General features: G+C 36.3%; 1 protein-coding gene across 2 annotated transcripts; it reads right to left on the bottom strand.

Annotated features, from left to right (window-relative positions):
• Nucleotides 1-1,754: 1,754 nt before the first annotated feature.
• dglucy (D-glutamate cyclase) lies at nt 1,755-18,079 on the bottom strand. 2 transcript variants are annotated; one of them, XM_051722762.1, is made up of 13 exons: nt 17,927-18,079; nt 14,635-14,730; nt 13,723-13,876; nt 11,775-11,973; nt 11,531-11,681; nt 10,106-10,228; nt 8,741-8,944; nt 7,781-8,041; nt 7,297-7,396; nt 5,933-6,081; nt 5,176-5,295; nt 3,062-3,216; nt 1,755-2,200 (listed from the first exon to the last, which is right to left on the bottom strand). In XM_051722762.1, exons 1-13 carry the CDS (start codon nt 17,928-17,930, stop codon nt 2,057-2,059), a joined length of 1,860 nt encoding a protein of 619 aa, XP_051578722.1. In that variant the 5' UTR covers nt 17,931-18,079; the 3' UTR covers nt 1,755-2,056. The 2 variants fall into 2 exon arrangements, with proteins under 2 accessions (XP_051578722.1, XP_051578724.1); XM_051722764.1 differs by lacking the exon at nt 13,723-13,876.
• Nucleotides 18,080-22,839: the final 4,760 nt, after the last annotated feature.

The raw sequence follows: 22,839 nt of genomic DNA, 5'->3' as shown, positions 1-22,839 counted from the left end.
TTACGCACAACAGTCTCTAGAATTTACCCAGAAAGGTACAAAAAACAAAAAAACATCCAGTGAGCGGCAGTTCTGCGGATGGAAACACCTTGTTGATGAGAGAGGTCAACAGAGAATGGCCAGACTGGTTCGAACTGACAAAGTCTACGGTAACTCAGATAACTGCTCTGTACAATTGTGGCGAGAAGAATAGCATCTCAGAATGCTATTCTGAGATCTGGGTTGGCACTGTTTTGGTGGCACAAGGGGGACCTACACAATATTAGGCAGGTGGTTTTAATGTTGTGACTGATCAATGTGTGTATAATAAATATATATATATATATATATAAAAATAAATGATGTCTTATACTTCACCCAAAATACAAAAATTGTCATTATTTACTCACCCTAATTTTCAAACCTAAATCAGTCACCATTCACTTTCATTGTATGGAGAAAAAACAAATTTAGTAAAGTGAATGGTGACTGAGACTAACACACTGCCTAACATCTCCCTTTGTGTTGCAAAGTAATGTGTTTGGAAAAACATGAGGGTGAGTAAATAATGACAGAGTTTTCAATAAATCATAATAAACTGTCAATAAAAATATAGGACATCTTCGGTTTGCAGCAAAACCTTTCTTTTATTAGATACCACTCTTGTTTGTGTTTTCTGGCTGCTTTGGTTTGGTTTTGATTGTGTTACTCTGCTGGAAACAGAATCTTAAACAAAGGTGCATAAACAGAAGCCAAGAAACAGCTGTTATCAATAAGTATAAAGTCATGTTCCCACTAAGAAACTTATCCTGCTCCATTATTAAAGAAATTGAGGGATTGGCCTATTTATTTTATTTCCATGCTTGTTAATCCGGTCCCAGAGAAATGTACAATATTTTCAGGTGTAACCAGAGCCAGACTAATTAAAAGTCTGCTGTTTATTTTATTTTATGATTAAGGGTTTAGGGATGGTCTTCTCCATTGTTGATTTTGGTTGAATCTCAGAAGAGAGAAAGACACTTAACTCTAAAAAGATCAGCGATAATATACAAATTTCCTAATAACATGAATGTGTTATGTAACGCTCATGTGAATTAAAACAGCTGCTCTCTACTGTCCCATGCATGTGGTTCTGTGTACTCTGAGAAACAGTTCTGCGCTTGGTACCTACCATGGTAATAAGGCATGTATTATTTAAAGTCCATGTGGTATATGAATAAAGTGTTAATTCAATACCATAATACATATAAAAATACCAAGGTATTGTCTTCTGATACCATCATCATACCGTGGAATCGCCCAAGGATGTAAACAAATACTCAGTATTGGGGTGCAATTGGTGTCTGAGGTGGTTAAGGCCCCGGTACTTCCATTTTTAAAAGTGTGAGATATGAAGTGTAATTGTACCCAACAATTTCAGAGAAGCTGTTGAATAATTTGGTATTAATTTAATCACCCTCATGTTGTTCTAAACCTGTATGAATTACTTCTGTGGAACACAAAGTGCGATGTTAGGCAGAATGCTCAGTCACCATTCATTTTCATTGTAAGGAAAAAAAAGATGCAATGAAAGTGACTGTGGCTAACATTCTGCCTATTAACTTCTAACATCTGCCTAATATATTTTGTGTTCCGCAGAAGCAAGCAAGTCATACGGGTTTGGAACGTGAGGGTGAGTAAATAATGACAGAATTTTGGGGTGAACTTTCCCTTAAAGATTTTTTTTGCTTTGGGGTAAATTAACTTTATAACAAAAACAAAAATTATAGACTAACTTAATTGAGACGATCGTTTTATTTAGCTGTAGAAAGTACATCAAGGCATCTGGAATATGCAAAAAACTAAAAATCTTTTAAATCAATTGTTTCCCATGGCACAAAATGGGCTTTACAGAAAGAAGCCACTGAAATAATTGCTGGAAGAGGTAAGAGCACAAAAAATGTTCTTCTTTTAAATCACATTATTCATCTGTCAGAAAGAGATTAAACAAAGGAGCATTAGTCAGCTTTGACATCAGTCTCAGATCTGTATCTTAGCTCCTCTGGACATGTGTCTGATGTAGGCTAACATGATGACATCAGGGAAGGGTGAGATCTTTAAGCTGCTGTATGATGTCAGAATGGTATGGGTGAAAGGTCAATCCATCCACCTCCAGGCCCAGGTTTGCCGTCTTACCACTACGAACTCCATATTTCACCAAAATGTGGAGCATCTCTTCCTCCTGTACATAAAGAGAAACACAAAAGGTCAAAACTCAATGTATGCTTGCACAACAGTCATGTGGCCCAAGTAGTTCTAATATACTTAGTCAAAAAGCTACCCAATAGCATTGCTGTTGATCTCAATGGCAGTTGCTCGGCATGTCCATATCGCACTTTTAAGAGCCCTTCAAAAAATTGGTCACTGTAAAACCAAAACCAAAAGTTTGCTGGGAGTTTGCTGCTTTCTGCCTTGAACTGCCATCAATCTTTGGTAATTCATTCAGTGATAACGGTCTTTTATTTTAAGGGGGATGTGGGAGTAAGAATTTTCAAAACAGGGAAACAGGAAAAGTGTTATTAAAGAGTCAATCCATAGCAGCCAATAAGGAGAAACATCATGATACACACAGAAAATATTTAGGAGAACAGAAAGGAATGTGAATATAAGTTTAATGGGCTGGTCGCAGCCTTTGTGGCCGTGATAATTATACCATATCCTGGCAGAAGATCTGAAGTGGTTTGCAGTTCACCACAAATATAAAAATGGCTAGTGTTGACGCTACCCTATTCTTTACAGACTTACAGCCTCTGTGCAGTTACTGCTACAGGAGTACAGCACAGCCCTTGCTTTGGGTCTCTCATTTTCTGTCAAACACATAGCTCACATGTGCTCACCAACAGGTACACTTTAAATAATCTGTGCTGTCAACAATGTGAGAGATGTTTTGTTTTTTTGTGAGACATGGCTTCAATAACAGTTTGTGGCTTTTGATGAAGATTTCAATTAAATGATGTTTTGTGGTATTGTGGGGCTGAACAATTTAGGTATTTTAAGTATCTTTTTATTTATTTTTTTTTATTTTTATTGAGGGGTCTGTTACCTTGGCTATGGTAGGCAGACAGGCAGCCCACAGACTCTTTTGCTCAGATGTAGGTGGCAGGCCCAAACCCTTCTGGAGGTAACGTGAGTGTATGGGACAGAGGTTCAGAACATACAAAGCACAGGCGACAGCATAGCCACCCCAGTTGGACACTCCTATAATAAAGAAGACATCTAACGCATTGACAAGATGATCCACAATTCAGTCCACAGAGACTTTAGTGAAAGACTAGTGGAAGTTATGTTATTACTGTGGTTTACATAAAAACTTGGATGATAACTTGAATATTTAACTATATATAATGTCATATATGGCCAATACTTTTGCAGAGTACTAACACACACACACACACTATATATATTAGATTATATAATTTACATTATCATTTATTAATTCATATTATATATAATAAACAAGTATAACAATTTTATATAATTGTTATTATGTTATAAAATATAATGAACATTCTCACTATAAACACACACACACACACACACACACACACACACATATACATATATATATATATATATATATATATATATATATACACACACACACACACATACACATATAAGAGAGAGTGAGAGACGGTTATACTTTTATATTAGTTTATATCATTTATATTATATAATATTAATAATATAAAAGTTTAAACATTTTATGTAATTATAATATACAATTTCATGTTATAACTATTTTAAGTTAATTTCATCTAATTGTATATTGTTGTTACTATTATTATAATTTCTCTACATTGTACTGTATATCACAAATAATTCATATTTAAAGGAATATTTGTTCATCGACAATACGCCACAGATGCTGTCAATAGAGCTTTACTTGTATTTACCCTGGGAAAATTCCTTAAAATACAGTACTTAACTTTAGTTCAATGCCATTTTTTTAGTACATTAAATAAAGGGCATATATTTTACTGTATGTATATACACTATATATATATATATATATATATATATATATATATAGTGACGAGGAGGATGGCGGGACCAGGTCGTGACTATGCACGTCCAGCCCCCAATTGGGCTAATCAGCTGAGGAGAGAAATAAATGCAGTTCGGGAGAGAGAGAGCCACATGCAGCTGCCATGTGTGTGTGTTTATGTTTATGTCTTTTTGTTTAAGTTTAATTTAAATATTACTTTGACTGTTCAGCTAGTTCCCGCCTCCTCTTTTCCCATTTTAACCCGTTACATTGGTCCTGGGTTTTGGCACCAATATAACGGTTAAAATGGGCAAGGAGGAGGCGGGAACCAGATGAAGCACATCTATGCCACATCTATGGCAAGTGCTACAGGAAGTGTGGGGTGAAATGTCACCCGAGTATCTGAACAACTGACAGCTAGAATGCCAAGAATCTGCAAAGCTGTCATTGCTGCACGTGGAGAATATTTTGATGTATTAATTTGAAGTTAATTGTTTTTTTTTTTAAATTGTAATAGTAATTTTTCACGTTATTAATGTCCTGACTATACATTGTGATCAGTTGAATGCCACTTTGGTGAATAAAAGTACCAATTTCTTTCCATAAGAGCAAAATCTGTACATTATTTCAAACTTATTCCAAAAGAGATATACTTTTATATTAGTTTATATAATTTATACTATAGTTTACTACATACTGTAATTTTTATAATATAAAAGTATAACGATTTTATATAATTATGTTATAAAATACAATGTCATGCTATAACAAATTTAAGTCAATTTTAACTAACTGTAAATTATTGTTACTATTTTTATAAGTTCTCTATATTGTACTGTATATCATAATTAATATTTAAAGGAATACTTGTTAATCGACAGCATGCCACAGATGCTGTCAATAGAGCTTTACTTGTATTTATCCCAGAATATTCCTTTAAATATAGCTGTGTAGAGCTTAAATTTAGTTAAATACAAAGTGCATAATTTTTTTTTTTTTTTTTGAGTACATTAAAACGAGCTGAAAAAAAGTGTAATATTTGATACAAGAATATTCTCAAACTTTATTATTATACTGTATTAATTGAAATGTATTATAAAAATTTGTTTTCTGACTATGCATAATCTTGTAATACTCTTGCTGTTCATAAATGTGCCTAAAAGTCTTACCTGCTGTAATGGCAAAATCAGCAGCCACATCACATGCAATCAGGGTTCCATTAGGCATGTGTGCCTTAACTGCTGCTTTGACTTTGCCCATGCCAAGCTCATTACCACCATCTCCGATCCCTGCAAACACACACACATGCACAATTAATCCTGTTCCAAAGAGGTGACAAATCTCATTAAACTGCTCCCTGGTGCCAACTGAACTTTTCATTAATTGGGAACAAAGTTGATGAATCAAGCACTATGATCGTTAAAAGAGATTAGAAGATTTTGTGAGTCAGAAAGGGTTCAGATCAAGCCAGAATCAAAGCGAAATCTAATTCCATTTTATGACATACAGTACAAACACGAAAGCCAAATTTGATAGTGTAAGATAAAAATAAAGTGTGTGATTTCTGCACCACTAATGTCCCGTCCCAAACTCACACCATTAGTTGAGTCAATTTAGCTATGTCTTGCATGACTTACTTTCTTCCATGGAAAAAAAAAGGAGATGTTAGCCTCAGTCACCATTCCTTTTTATTGCATCTTTTTTCCATACAAGAAAATGAAAAGTGAATGAGGCTGTAGTCCCTAACATTCTTCCCTATATGTCCTTTTTATTCCACAGAAGAAAGAAAGTCATAAGGTTTTGGAACAAAATGAGGGCGAGAATTTTCATTTTTAGGTGAACTATAAGCTGGGATTGGAGAAGGAATTTTAACACAGAAAAAAAAAAATAAAAAAAATAACTTTAGTGAAATGCTCTATTCTTTACCTGTGGTAGTGATTCCTGCAATACTGCTGGCAGTGGTGAAGAGATCATCTATTGGGTCAACTAAATGCTTGATGTTCACCCCCCTCATGTTGTAGTAGTTCCCGTCTGCAGCCCTACCACTGCGCTCTATTGCCACCAAGTGGTCAAACCTGTGAATTGCACATAATAACAATGTATTTTGAAATTAGATACAATGCTAACAACAAGACATGGACATTATATATCTCTGGGTGTAAATAAGGTGGCTCCGCTCTTGTTTTGTTCCCAGTCATATCAACAGTAACTGAGAAATGTTTGTGTTAATACTACAAAGCAATCAAAAGTTATAGCATAACAAAAATAATTTATCCTAGTGTCCAAAAAAACTCTCCAAGTGTCCAAAAGCCTCTCCAAGCAAATAAAACAAAATAACTGTACATAACTTATTAAACATGCAAACACAACGATGACTAAAGGTTTGCATAACATGATTTTAGTAATGAGACTTCACAGAATGAGTCTCATTCTGTGCCATTTGAGTCATCAAGTCTGTGAACTTGGCACCATCTCATGGCAATATGTAACAGTCAACAATCACATGTCTATCTGTCCAAATATGGATGACTTTTTGCATCAATCTGAACCCAATCTAGTTTGTTTAGCGTTCCATGATGCTACACCATTTCCAATGATGTCATCTGGTCCAGGAAAGCTAACGTGTTTTCAGCCAGATTGCAAGATCCCAGATAGCCTGATGCTGTGTGCACATTGTGCTATGTGTCAATTATCTAATGATCAATGCATTTGATTAACTTGTGTGTGGGTTTGTTTGAAAGATAATCACTTCCTCTAAAGTACTGGTATGATATGACATTTTATGTTCTGTTTATTTTTTGTGAAGTTATAATCATCAGATACATGCACTGTAAAATAGAGCTTCCAAGCTTTAAACGATACCTATTTTTTTGTTGGTCAAGACTGTAGTAATTAATATTTTGATAATTCTTTTTTCTCACAGGCCCTCCGAGCTTAAAGGTTTCAGGTCATGTGACATCAATGCACCATACTACGGTTTAAAACCATTTACTGTTGCATTGTGTGTTATGTCTCACACACTATTAAAAAACTATAGTAGGCTGTGTACAGTATATACTGCACAGTTTTCAGTAAGTAGTAGGCTGGTATTCCATTTTGAACATTGCCATGGCACAGAATCATGGTAAGGGTGTTTCTTCTGTAGTCCAAAAGATGATAAACAAACTTAACCAATACAAAAGACTAATGGTATTGTCACCCATATTCTATCACATCTGATCTTATTAAAGACTAACAGAAGGCAAAAGATGGAAAATGAGATTGTGATTAAGTGTGAAGCATCATTACACCTGGGCTTTGTGGGATCTCCATCACGGCACAGGAAGTGAAGTGCCGAGTCAGGACCGTTGCTCTGGAAACTTATTACTGGCACTGCAGTCTTTATCACACCTATTGGTGGACACACACATAATAACCACACATTCCATATCCAAATTCCATCACCAATTAATTTAGTGTATACATATCCTATATCAGTTATCCCAAACCTGCACAATTTTAAGACATGTCACACATTCAATTCGAAAAACAAAATGCGGAAGTAGCCAAACTAAAGCAACTACACAATAAATGATGGTAAAATCCCCATCCTTTTTCTGTTCTGGTGAGTCTGAATGGGAGCAAATCCATGCAGCTATATACCAACATCAAGTGGAAAGCCTTTCCAAAAGGGTGGAAGATGTTATAATCCCTACGGTTTTGAAATTAAATGTTCAACAAGCACAGCTGTTGGCCATATATTGTAATTGTAATGACAAAAACACAATGTGGCACCTTTCTCCACAGCGTCCCGCATGATGTGCTGATTCATCTCCAAAGCCCGTTCATCCGTCACGATGACCACCTCTTTACGGAGAGCCTGGAGCATAGCTGCCATGGCGATGGCTCCGGGTGGGCCATCTGTCTCTTCGGGGGGGTCGTGCATGTAGTGTGTAGGAAACCCAGTGGTGAGGAGTACAGAGGAGGAGTGGGAGAGAGAGAGACAGGTCTTGAGCAACTCATCCTGCACAAAGAGTGCACGGATACCCCTCGCACCTGCACACAAACCGGAGAGGATTGCTATGTATCAGGCTCACAAAATACAGTATTATAAGTCATGTACAGTAAGCAGAGAGGCCACCAAAAGCAAACTTTGGACACTTAACTCACCATTAAAAATGTATGAATGTCACTGGATTAGATATCAAACGAAGTGGCATCTGAAATCAAATGATGTTAGACCTTTTCTCAGAGCTATATGACAGGATATGATAGGTGTGGGTGAGAACCAGATCAATATTCAAGTGCTTTTTTCTTATTAATTCTCCTGCTTGCCCAATAGGTGGCGATATGCACGAAGAATGCGAATCAGCAAAAACAAAAGAAGAAGAATGTGAAAATAGAGAATTTATAGTAAAAAAAGGACTTAAATATTGATCTGTTTCTCACCCACAACTATCATATCAATTGTGAAGATATAGATTTCAGTTGTATGGATTACTACTTATGCTAAGTGTTTAAATACAAAGTGTTAATTTTGAACAGTATATCTATTGTTTTATCATTTAAGACCTAACAAACTTTTTTTATGAAATCTTTTTTTCTGAAGAGTGTGCTTTTGCTATCGTTCCATAAAAGAAATGCCACTTGGCTTGATAGTTTGTTATCTTATGCAAACACATTTAACTTTTTGGTGGCCGCTGTACCTTGAATCTACATTAGACAGGAGTTCAGCACAACTGTGCTGTTTCATACCTGGGTCTTTAACAGCAAGCTCCTCAATTGCTTGAATCTGTTTAACAGCTTTCTTGCTAGCCACGCTGTAATGCTGAGGATTCTGAGAGATGCAGAATGTCAATGGACATTGTTCTGGCTCAAGAGCATGAGGTGAATTAGTTTCTGCCTCTCGATCAGTGAGGAACATGCAGCCAGGAGAGTGTGTGAATGCTAGAGGAGGCTCTGAGGAAACATCAGAAACCAAAGGTTAACATTCACAGTTCATTTCCTTCACACTGCGTATAAATTGCTTATGTAAGTAGTGTATGCCTCAAACGATGGCTGAAATAGAACCTTACCATGCAGCTCATCTCATATTTCATGTTAAAATACTTAAAACACTACTATCCCAGTTTAATGTGCGGAGGCATAATGTTGATTATTTCGACTCGTCCCTCCTTTTCTTTAAAAAAAGAAAAATCGAGCATACAGTGAGGCACTTACAATGAAAGTGAATGGGGCCAATTTTTTGAGGGTTTAAAAGGCAGAAATGTGAAGCTTATAATTTTTTTAAAGCACTTACATGAATTCTTCTGTTAAAACGTGTGTTATTTGAGCTGTAAATTTGTTTAAATTGTAATTTTTACTGTCGTTTTAAGGTTTATGACGTTACATCGTCATGGCAACAAAGATGTAAAACTGGACATAGCTTTACACAGAAAAAGTGTGCGATTTTATCACACTAAAATCATGTTAACATGCATACTGTATTGTTAACGTCTTGTGGCTATACTTTTGAAACAGTGAGTATTTTAACGTTTATGGATTGGCCCCCATTCACTTCCATTGTAAGTGCCTCACTGTAACCCAGATTTTTGCTTTTTTTTTTTTTAAAGAAAGGGAGGGGCAGGTTGAAATGAATTTTTGTGGTAATAAACATTATGCCAAAAATTATGTCGACTGAGCTCAACTTGTATGAAACCCAGAATATTCCTTTAAAGCTGAAGTATGTAATTTCTGCGACACTAGCGCCACCGAATGGAACTGCAAAAATAAACAATGTTTTCAAAACAGTTTTCTGAATACACCCCTCGTCTGCTGTTGTTTAAACAGTCAGATAGTCCCGGGTCTAAGAGGGTCACTCAAATACACAGGACACTCAGGAATAGTTATAGTGCCACACAGACACAGTGTTTACAGTTTTCATGAAAATTAATCTATGAATGGCTTATAGTTTTCTCTGCATATTAAGCTGGGATATAAGAAAGTATTTTCACACTGAAAAAGTGACATACTACGGCTTTAAGAGTACAAGTACAACTGACATAATTTAATCATAAGTTCACCTGTAAAGTTTTCTTATATTATAGTATCTAGAGCTGAACCCAATTCTGAAAGCCTTACTGCAGCTCTTAACAGCCTCAACACCAGTGACGCCACAGGCCCAGAACACAGGCACATCATCAGCACACGCCTCCACTGGATCCCCGTACTCCGGTCGGGACAACTCACGGATGCCCAGCAGTTCTATAAGAGGGAATTGACGGAATATTTAAAAGATGTTTAAAGAGGTTGTACACATTTTTCCACCTCCATGGCCCAAAAGCTTTACACAATGTAGGTATGTTTAGACATGTTTTGCTCAAATGTACACAGCTAGTGTCCTGGGGAGAAATAGTGAAATATATTTGTAGGAAATTCCATGATTAGTCATATCCTTCTCATGGTACTTTCATGCAAAGTAGTACATTCTACTGTTTTCCACAATGGTTGAATGGTATTTGATTTTAAATGTTAGAAGCATACATTTTTACAGTGGCCCCAAAAAGTATTGACACTTAAGAGACATTTAAAAATGTATGAATGTCATTGCATTAGATAACAAAATATCAACTCATGTTGTATTTTAAAGAAAGATAGCACTAGTTCACTCTTCAAGACATTTCACAAAAAGAAGTCGACTGGGTTTTAAATTGTATAGCAATAGATCCTGTTCAAAATTAAAATAAAAAGTGTGTAAAGTACTTTCTGGTTGTCAATTTTTGGTGGCAAATGCCCGTAGTTAAAGGAATATTTCGTGTTCAACACAAGTTAAGCTCGATCTACAGTGTTCACGGCATAATGTTGATTTCCACAAAAATAAATCATAATAAGTCAACCTGTCCCTCCTTTTCTTTAAAAAAATAAAATAAAATCTGGGTTACAGTGAGGCACTTACTATGGAAGTGAATGGGGGCCAATCCATATATGTTAAAATACTCACTGTTTCAAAAGTATAGTCTCAAGACATGAACAATATACGTGTTGACATTATTTTAGTGTGATAAAATCACTTATTAACCTTTTCTGTGTAAAGTTATAGCCAATTTTGCCATGACCACCCTGTGATCCTGGTAAATTATGATTTAAACAACTTTACAGCTCAATCAATACACAAGTTTTCACAGAAGATTTAATGTATGTGCTTTAATAAAATTATAAGCTTCATATTTCTGCCTCAAAAGCCTCCAAAAATTGGCCCCATTCAATTCCATTGTAAGTGCCTCACTGTAACTTCAACTTGTGTTTTTTTTTTTTAAAACAAAAAGAGGGATGAGTCTAAATACTTTTTTGTGGTAATGAACATTATGCCACAAATGCTGTCGACTGAGCTCAACTTGTGTTGAACCCGGAATATTCCTTTAATGTGATGTACAACACCTGTGGTTACTCTTCTAGAACACCTGTGTGAAATCATACATCTACTAAAAATCACCTTGGGACCAGTTGGTTGGGGGTCACTTTATTTCATAATGAGAAACATTATTTCTTTGGAAAAGAAGCACATACTAGGGTGTCCAATGTGGACAGGGCCTCCATGTGCCAGTGGGATCATGTGCGTGCATTGAGCTGCAGTGTTCAGCTTGTCGTGTGGTACAGGTCGCATGCTCACCACCATCTGACAGTGAAACTTGCCTTCTCTAATACACGGTACTGAAGTCTGCAAAAAAACAGGAGGGTTATAAGCAGTCTGACCTACAGGACTTCCATTTTTGGTGCTTTTTACGATTTTAAAGGTTAATAAAATACTTACCTTATACATGCAGACATTTTTACCCTGTTCCACATTTCTCACAGGAACCCCAGCAGCCTTTAGGGCTGCTTCAAAGCCAAAACTGCAGCCTAGGTAGAATGTGACCATGTCCTGAAGTTGAGGGGTGTAGGAAGATAAACTAGGGATCTTCTTCACCAGCACGCCATTCTCAAACACACAGTACTCTGGACAATCCTCTCTGAGCAGAAAACAAGACATGTTCATTCAACAACCAATTTTGCTGTCAAACTGAATGATTCTCACGAAACCTTTCCAAAAAATGTCCCTGTCATATTTAAACCTAAATCAATAACATAAAAAAAAATATATATATATATATATATATATAAAATTATATCTTGCATAAATAAAATAAAGCGTACATTTAAGAACATTAAGATCTTTTGCATTGTGACATTATTTTCAGCACACTTAAAGGGGTCATGAGTCATGACATGCCATTTTTTATTATTTTAATATCTTCCTTGATGTTCACTTATAATATTAGTAACGTTTTTTTGCACAAAAAACAGTAATATATTTGTAAAACATGATCATTTTCCACTCTCATTCTGACCCTTTGTCAGAAACGTGCTGCCTCTCCTTTAAGACTTGACCGTAAATGCCCACTGTTATGATTGGCTCTCTGCTCTTGACTGACCTGCTCTCTCTACTTGTCATCTCACTGCTCACCACTGCTGGGTGGGCTACAGAAGAGATTAACACTCCTATTGTGTTTGGGTCATTTTTGACCCAGGAGAGGTAGATTATTTTTAAATACCACATAGTTTTTAGTACGTGAACCAAACATTGGGACTTTGTCAAGACTTTCAAAATACACATTATATAACTTTTATATGTGTCAGATAACATGCCAAAAATATCAATCTTTTTACATGCATGAACAGTTAAGGACCTATTAAAGACTTCCAATGTAGTTTTAGATGAAAACCATCAGGTTACGAATTATTAATAAACTTGAATTCCAAGCTTATAATTGATTTTCCAAGTCAAAATTGACCCGTAAATGCAAAAGGTGCATGCAGGTTCTGAATGCAATAGGAGGGTTAAAGGTAAATTAGGCTATGATGTGTTGTTGTGGAGGCGGTCAGATGCAAATGTGTACGACAGTGTGACATCACACTGTGTGGAAGTTTTGAGTTCTGAAACTTACAGTATATTTTATAGTACAATGACCTCTTATACGTCAAAAGATCAAGGAAAATTTGATTCCTCATGTCATGACCCCTTTAAGCACACCCCCTCCCCATTCTAACTACAGCAACATGTCTAGATGTTTAACTTTTACTATTCCCATTATTATTAATATTGATTCTCATTACCGTAAGTCCTTAACACAGTAGTTTTTACTGTTTTAGAATAAATTATTTAATACTTAAAAAATAAAAAAAATGAAATCAGCAAAAATAAAGGCAGTACCAAGGCAGTACAACTATGATGTATCATTTAAGTTGCTGTAACGAGAATATCATCATGACCATCTTTTTCGCATTGCAGTAATGAGAATTAGAGGGTGAAAATGTGCGGAACTGTCATGAAAATATAAATGTAAAAAATCCTAATGGCCCTAAAATATGCTTGATTTTTTTTATTTGTTTCTTTGGATTATGGAGTAAAACAGGACCAGGGCATTTTCTTGACAAGTGTCATGAGAATCACCCAAAGTTGAATTATGATTTCCACAGGGAAATCTGTGATAAACTGAATTAAATTGTGGGGGGAAAAGTGAGTGAAAACGGTGTAATTGTTAATTCAAAAGACTGTGAAAAAGAATAATCATTCACACCACTCCGTGACTATACATAATCTGTACATGAACACCCTCTGTACAAGTAAGTAGGTGGTTGAGAAATGAAAAAGAATGAGTTTTATTTCAGTTACTCTTTGACCCAGTCAGTGTGAACACTATAATACTGTTTGATGATACCTGATGTCAGATCCTGTGGCGAGGGGAGGGCAGCCCCACTCTCCACACTTACTCCTGTACAGCAGGGGGAGGGGGCTGCTATTAGCTTGACAAAAAGCCTCAAAGTCATCGGCAAGATCCTTGTGCAAGATCACAACATTAGCCTGTTGATATCCTATCAATACAGCAGATATATTATATAATTTCTGTGAGATCCTGCCACAGTCTATATGTTTGCAAACTTAGTATAAAAAGCAAAAATGTCTCTTAAAAATGTTTTTGAAGATTATGGATGCTGCTAGTTTGGAACAATTATGTAGAAGTGCTAAAGTCTGAAAGTGAACACTCATAAGGTTCACAGTATCATAAAACACAAAGCAAAGCAAAGCAGTGCAATTGATTATAAAACTTAAATGCGAGGCTGTGCACTAAATGCAGTATGGCACAAACCTTTGCTCAGATTACAAGTTGTCAATCTCTTCTCATTTCTGTATAAAAGTGTTTATCCTGTACATTTAGTCAATGCATTTATTTGCCAAGTGTATAATTAGAATAATAAGGAGACCGTTTCAAAGTTTTGAATAAAAGTACAATAGCCCAGATTGTTGTGCCAGGCTGAATTGTGAATTGATAACAGCATAACACATACATAAACACAAGAATTAAGTCATTACTAAACATGACATCTAAACATAACGAGTGACTGAACCTTTCATACCTGCAGCGATACCAGAGGTGTTGTTAATATCTGGCCTCTGCTGACGAATAATGCTCCGCAGAGCACTCGGGGACAAACTCTCTAACTGCAGCATAATAATTACTGTGCTGTATGTCAGCCAGACACTTTAAAGTCCAGCTGGTTAATGTTTTTAAGCTGTTGCATACTTGTATACGTTAATACATGACAGTTTAGTAACTCATTTGAAATCATACCTGGCTTCATGTTTGCTCGTGTGCTGCATTTCAGTCCTGTTGATAATCTGACAGCACGGGCGAGAAACCTTCTCATCCCTGCACATTTAAACAGCACTGCAGAAAACACAGTAAACGCATGAGTTAATTGACTGCGATATATGACAGTAAGCAGGCCTGAAATTATAGAAATGGTGAGCGTTTTTTAAGATGAAAGATTCAGTCGCTTTATTGTCATTGTACAGGTATGATATTAATACGCAGTGAATAGTTGCATTGTGACAATTGTTTTGCCGAGATATTTCTTAGCAAAGCATGTTGTTTTATTTTCAAAAAGCTTACCGTTTCACTTTGCTTTCCTTCCAAATTTCTGCATATGGGTATTTAACATCTGGCATGGACATTAACTTGCATGTATAATGGAATGTGTATATTTTAGGTATGTTTTTAAAAGAATAAATATTCCATGTAGAGTTAATTAAAATGAGGTCATAAAAAGTGAATCTACATTTTTTGTTGATTCACTCACTGAATGAAATACAAGAATTGTATTTTTATTTTATTTATTTTTTTAAATAGTTTAACCATCCTGTGGTATTCTGTCATTTCTGACCAAAATAAATGTTTAAAATGTAATCATGGTTTCCTTTATCTGAGCAATACAAGATTTGGTGACTTTTTCTCCATTTGCTATCTGCACTAAAAAAAAAAAAAAAAAATGGACTTCATTCGATAAGTCTAAAAAAAGCAACACCTTTGATTTTCGCGGTCAAAATTGACTGACCACTGAAAATGAATGGGAAAGAGAGACCAAAAGCAGAGCATTTTTTTTTTATCTGTCAAATACAATCATAAATCAGCCACAATGCAGAAAAAAAAAACAGACAGAAATTACAGGGTGAGACTCTAAAACATCCTCAGTGCAAAACATACACACCCACTCACACACACTTAAACACAAACATGACTAGTGAGACAATAACAGAGAACCCTTTTTTACATTTGTCAAATAGGCCCTAAAACCAATAAATCAGCCACAATGCTAAACATACACAGAAATGAAGGGTTGAGACAATAACACACTGCTAAAGCACATAACTGGTAAGCAGAAGGTTGCTGGTTCGATCCCCACAGCCACCACCACTGTGTCCTTGAGCAAGGCACTTAACTCCAGGTTGCTCTGGGGGGATTGTCTCTGTAATAAGTACCTGTAAAGTAAGTCGCTTTGGATAAAAGCGTCTGCCAAATGCATAAATGTAAATGTAAATAATGCAGAACACACACACACAGAATCAGGGCATCAATTAGTGGGGCTCTACAGCCATCTCTTAGTCATTGTTGGCATTCCAAGTCATCTGTTGTTTTCCAGCTGATGACAGAAATCTAACACACTCACACACACACACAAACACACGTTTGCAAAATAATGTTTTAGAAAGTCTGAAATTGCTACTCTGATTCTTCTGTTTTATATTCTTTTGAATTTTGTGTTTGAAATAAATTATTGGTAGAAAAATTCTTATTCTTTGTCTTCTCTTTGTAACACCATGGTCAGGTTTGATGACAAGCATAATGACATACACTGCAAAAACTGACACTTCAAATCAATTTTAAAATTCTTAACATTGACAAATAATAGTCTGATAATGTCTAATATATATCCAAATGCAAATCTTGTGATAAAATTTAAAATTAAGTTACAACAAGCCATCAGACTACACAGTAGGTCAAGTAGGTAGGGACCAGAGACCTCCAAATGGAGGTTGAGTCTCCAAAAGAGGGTGGCGTTACTACAAAAGGGGGTTGTGCCAACTCCAAAAGGGGGCGTCACTTCCACTCACGATTAAGGTTAGGGAAAGGGTTAGGTTAGGGGCTCCCTATATCTTTAATGGCGATTTGGAGCTCACGCCCCTTTTTGGAGCAATGCCTGCTGCTATATCCTTCTCCATAAGGTGGCTACAGCCATCTACTGGTTGTTACTGGCATGACATGGTTTTTAAGTAATGATATTTATATTTTGTTCACCAGATGGCAGCAATCATGTTTCAATCATCTTCATGTATCAACTTATAGAAGTGTAGGTTCTGAATTTGTAATTTTTTCCCCCAAAAATAAGCTTATTTGTATATGCAAATTAATGGTAACATTTAGAAATTTACATGTAAATAAGATCAAAATAGTATAAAATCCCAAAATAAATTCATAATTTTATTGTTATTACTTCAAGTGAAAACATTTTTTATCATCATGATCCTCAAAAAAAAATACAAAATCTAAATCTAAACCTTCCGGTCAAAAATGACCGTGAATACCAAAGGAAGGTGCCAATTTTTAATAGGAGGGTTAAGATGAAGTCGGGCAGGTCAGGGAGTGTAGTAACACATTCAGTTTAACAATTAAGAAATTAGCCACAGTTGTGAAATCATTATTGTACATACATGGCCACCATGAGGTAACAGTACTATATATATATATATATATATATATATATATATACAAAAAGTAAAAAATATTTAAAGGACAATTTTAAAGTATAATTTCACTTCTAGCTAATAATTTGATTTTTCACCTGAATCAGCATGCTTTCTTATTTGATTTGATGTATAACATCAACACAAGCTTTATATCTACAGTTTTCTTGGTTGTTGGCAGATAGGATGTTCCAAGCTTCTTCTATCTATTTAGGCTGTCTCAATTGCTTCTGTCTCTTTTATGGTCCACAGCAGCACTCTTTGTAATTGACAATAATTTACATAGTTTAAACTGTATATTTCTAAGCTGCTTGTAGCAGGCAAATGTAAGAATATCAATATTTGACACACACAGTGCAAAAAGACCAAAAGGTGTTATAACTATGAACTGTAACGTGCTGCGCTGCAGAACACTTTGACTGAAAGTTTGACATGTCAGCTAAGACCCCTTTTCAACCTTGTCAATATTTACCAGAGACTCGAATCATAATTACGTCGTTTGCGTTCATTTGTTTGTTTGTTTTGCGTTCACTTGTGATTGTTGTGAATACTACTTGATGACGTCACAGACAGCGTGCATCTGTTATCTTCAACGACAAGCACCGTTTCTGAGTAAATGCTTGAATAACAGCAGTGAAGCGTATAGTGGGACCAGTGAATGAAAAAAGAAAACAATTTCTATGAGAGGCACTTGCACTTGCACTTCCGTTACTGCTCACTGCTAAAGAAACAGAAATCACAAGGCTTGCAGTCTCAGACTCAGTGTGTATACCATAAAGTATACCGTAAAGATCTTTTCCATGTTCGTTCTGGATTTAACAGTGCATCGACATTTCACTTACACATCTGCGTCGATCAAATGTTGAGACGGCAGAAAGTCAACTGCTATTCCATATCAAATTGCGTTTTAGGACGCTGAAAGAGAGCCAAACACAAAATGTCCATTCTTCTTCTTTTTGGAGTTTCACGGCGATTGTCTACCACCAGTTGAAGCATTATCGCCACCTACCGAAACTCTTCTTTTCTTCTTGTAACAGTGATTCGCAAACTTAAGTAATGCCTCTACACTTAACATAGACCAGACTCTCCTTTCCTTTAACCCCCCACGTACCCCCCGGACCTTTCAGGACCCAGCTCCTCCGGTGTACACACCAGGCCCCTCCCAGCCCAAAAAGAAAGGGGAGGAAAAAAAAATCTTTTTCCTTTTTTTCCTTTTTATTTATTCTTTAGATTCACTTACCCTTTCAGCTAAACCAGATTCATTTAAAAACTGTGACAGCTCCGACCAATTCCTTTTTATCGAGGATCGTTTTTAGATTAAAATCTCTAATTCCTTTCCCTACAGTTTCCATCCTGATGTTTACCTACTATTACTAGAGTCCCATGTAATCCACAGTGTCCTAATCTAAGTCTTGTGTATATTCTCTCCTCCTTTTTACTTCTACCTATGTTTCCATTCCATTTCATAAAATTATCTCCCATTCCACTCAGTCTCCCATCCCTCTTGCCATTTTTGCATCAGTACCTTTTTGATTAAGCTTTTCCCTTCCATCTTGCTCACTGGCACTTCTACTTCTTCCCTCTCCATTTTTAATGCTCTTTTTGCCTCTTCATTTCCCTCAATACCCATATGCGCTGGCACCCATGTAAGACAAACCCTAATCCCAGAGCTAACTATTCTTGATAGCATTTGTATCATTTCATACACCAAATCCTGTTTCAGTTAATGTTCACATCAACCATCAGAATGGGGGATAAAATTTGATCTCAGTGATTTGAACTGTGGCATGATTGTTGGTGCCAGATGGGCTGGTTTGAGTATTTCTGTAACTGCTGAACTCCTGGGATTTTCACACACAACAGTCTCTTGAATTTACTCCGAATGGTGCTAAAAACAAAAATTATCCAGTGATGGGCAGTTCTGTGGATGGAAATGCCTTGTTGATGAGAGAGGTCAACAGAGAATGGCCAGACTGGTTCAAACTGACAAAGTCTACGGTAACTCACATAACCACTCTGTACTATTGTGGGTTGGCACTGTTTTGGCGGCACGAGAGGGACCTACACAATATTAGGCAGGTGGTTTTAATGTTGTTGTGGCTGATCGGTGTATATACTCGCAGCCAAATAAAATGTTTGCATGAAAAAGACTTTCTACTGATTGTCCTTCCCTTGTTTTCTTGATATGTTTCTAACACTGACAGATCTACTTCTGGTACTTTCAATATCCATGGAGGACTAAGTGGCCAAATAACAGTTGGAATAAATTCCCTCCCACACAGACCTAACTCTTCTGCCAGCCTATTACACATCCATCTGAAACTTGACATTCCGCTGGGCTCTCTTTCCCAACTATCTCTTAATATCTTCCTTGTTGGGTGAGAGTCACCATGAAGTTTTAGATGAATTCAATATGTTCCTGCAATCTGATTCCTTCTTAATTTCCATGGCATCTCTCCCATCAGTACTTGTATTGCTGCAACTGGGGTCATCCTAAAAGCCCCACAACAAACTCTGAGTGCTTGTGCTTGTATAACATCTATCTTTTTAGTAACGTTTTTGATGCTGATCCGTATGCCTCGCACCCGTAGTCCAAAACTGATCTCACTAGGCCCAGATAGATTGTTCTCATAGATTCCCTATCTACACCTCAATCTGTTTCTGTCAGACACTTCATTACATTAACTACCTTTCAACATTTCAGTGTGATTTTCTTTATACAGTATGATCTGCCCATGTCAGTCTTGTCAAACAGCATACCTAAAAACCGGAACACCCACACTCTTTCCACTAAATTTCCATATAACTTTAAATTTAAGTCTTCACTCATCCTTTTCCTTGTGAAAATTATTGATTTAGTTTTATCTGCAGAGAATTTAAATCCCCATTTCAAAGACCACCATTCTACCACCACATTTGCCTCTTGCATTTTCTTCATTACATATCCAATGTTTCTGCCTGTCTTCCATAGTGTCCCGTCATCAGCATATAAAGGCCGACCTATAGATGGATCTATTTAATCAAACACATCATTTATCATTATAGAGAAATGTATAGGACTAATAACACTCCCTTGAGGTGTGCCATTCTCCACAATATTTTTATTTGATAGTGTCCCACCTACTCTTACCTGGATTGATCTTCCATTAAAAAATTATTTATCCATTCCTTCATCCTACCTGACACACCTAACTTACTTAACCTTATCCCTACACCTTCCTTCCAAACCATATTGTAGGCCTTCTCAATGTCAAAGAATATAACTACTACTGACTCAATGCTGCTGATATTGTGAGACCAGCCCTCTACTTTCTAAATAATATGTCAGCCTCTCTGTAATCATTCTTTCCATGACCTCACACATGTAAGAAGTGAGGGCTATGGACCTGTAAATATTCAGATTGCTCGGATCCATCCCTGGTTTTCTAATGGGAATTACCACTGCCTATTTCCAGCTTTTTGGTAATTTCCCTTTTTCCCATATTCTATTATACAAGTCTAGAATGCATTCCAAGTATTCTTCAACATTACAAAATTATCCTCATCCTTTCCTGGCGCAGCTAGTCTAGTACGACTTAAAGCTCACCTAATGTGAATAGGGCATTTAATGCATCATCTACATCTTCTCTTTGCACACTCTGTATATTTCTTTTGTGCTCTCTCTTCCTCTTAATCCTTCTTCTGATATATTCTGTGAGCTGTGTATTTTAACAAACGTCTTTGCTAGTAACTCTGCCTTTTCTTTATTAGTGATTGCTATATGCTCTCCAGTCTTCATCACTGGATAATCCCATACTCTATATATTCCATTCATTTTCCTTATCATATTCCACACATCCCCTCGTGGAGTTTCCCTATTGTACTACATAAATTACACCAGCATTCTCTACGGTAAAATCTTGCTGGCCTTAGCATTAGTACCACTCTAGAAGACTGAACACTCTGAAGATGAATGATTGAAAATTCCAGGTTTAAGTAGGCTGGTGATGAGATGATAACTTGCAGGTGAGATGTACTCAGCAGGGAGAGACCAACTCACAGAAAAACAGGGGGAGACACAGACAGACAGAGAAAACACAAATGGCAGAAGCCAACATCCTGACATGCAACATTGGATACATAAGGCATCAAGCATGAATAACATTTTTGTTATACAGGGATGATGTGAATGAATATAAAACTGAGTACATAAATGTGATTAGGCCTATATGAATATGATTGCATAATTTCTAATTATAGTTGATTTAAAGCATAATATCAATAAGCAAAGATATAAAATAAAGACTCTAGCCACATGCATCACCGCCCAACTCTGAATCTCGCTCTAATTTTAAATCTTTCTCCGGCATATATCCTTTGCTCTTCATTCTTATTACATCCCTGTGGATTGCCCGTCAACTTGTGTTTTTTTTAACTCCACTGTCACTTTCCGTATCTATGTGCTGCATTTCCCTGCTTCTCCTTTCTCCTAAAAAATAAATAGTCATAATCCATATTATCTTCTCCCCCCTCCTCCTCAAATCCCTCCATTATGTCCTGTATTGTACCCAATTATCCTCAAATAATCTCTCTATTTTCTTGATGTATTAATGAAATGAGATAACGTTTAAATCTCCGCCTCACGCCTTCCCGATTTCACCACGTCTGTTACCGTCACAAAATGGCCAGAACTGCACTACCTGCATTAAACATGCGGGGGCGCCATAGACCAAATGCAAGACAGAGACACAAAAAACATTTATAAACTGTATAATTTAATATTTTTTCTCCATACAATACTCGTATGATTCATATATTATTCATATTATTTTTTATATTATTGCTTTACAGTAAAATGCATTGGTTGGATACATCCATTGCTTGCAAGACAATACATTCAAGTTACACACCAACTTATGTCTTATGATGAAAGTCATGAAATCTCACCCTTACAGTTGTTTGGAAGAAGGTATCCTATATGCAGATTCACTCACAGTGCAGCAGGTCAATACTGAAGCAGTTGCGCATGTATCTGTGCATGTGTTTAATAAAAGACATTGCATGAGAAGATCTCTCATACTGTGCATAGTCATGCGTGAGAGATTGCAGTCATTTGAAGCGTTTTTCTTTGTATGCCACTTTCCCCTGGAAAGAGGCATACATTGGGTTTTCTGTGCATACAAGACGATTTGTGTGAGAGTGCTATACAACTGGCAACAAAGCCATGACCTCTGAAGTGACTTGAAACATTATCAATCCACTCTGGAAGCGGTAAGTTTATAAAATACAAGCAATGTCATAAACAAAAAAAACTCATCTCATTTCAAATATAATGACAGCATTTACATCAAGCATGGCACAAAGTATCTGCAACAAAGTTAAAGGGTTAAGTTAATCCAAAAATAAAAATTGTCATCATTTACTCACCTTCATGTCATTCCAAAACTGTATGACTTACATGAAAAACAAAAAAAGAAATTTTGGAGAATGTTCAAGCTGCATTTTTACACGAAACTGGGTGGGGACTGGGGCTGTCAAGCTCCAAAAATTAGCAAAAAAAAAAAAAAAAAAAAAAAAAAAACGGCATAAAATTATGTGCGCTATATTCCAAGTCTTCTAAAGCAAGTCTTTAAGAAAAATATCAAAATTTAGGTTGTTATTCACTTTGCGGTTACTCAGATATAGTGTGTCAAGATTTTGCACAAGTTTTGACACCTATAATGTCCAACGTCACTGACATCAAACCTGGTTCGACCAGTTTTGAGGCGCTTAGCTT

This window comes from Myxocyprinus asiaticus, chromosome 17, assembly GCF_019703515.2.
Source record: "Myxocyprinus asiaticus isolate MX2 ecotype Aquarium Trade chromosome 17, UBuf_Myxa_2, whole genome shotgun sequence".
Classification (NCBI taxonomy): domain Eukaryota; kingdom Metazoa; phylum Chordata; class Actinopteri; order Cypriniformes; family Catostomidae; genus Myxocyprinus; species Myxocyprinus asiaticus.
The sequence above is the reverse complement of the archived record's forward strand: the minus strand, read 5'-3'. Positions and strand labels throughout refer to the sequence as shown.

Excerpts from the sequence above, each read along its gene's own strand:
- dglucy (XM_051722762.1), bottom strand. Across the intron at positions 13,877-14,634 it reads ACGAGCAAACATGAAGCCAG|GATATCAACAGGCTAATGTT; the intron begins GTATGATTTCAA and ends CTGTATTGATAG. Across the intron at positions 3,217-5,175 it reads TGATTTTGCCATTACAGCAG|GAGTGTCCAACTGGGGTGGC; the intron begins GTAAGACTTTTA and ends TCTTTATTATAG.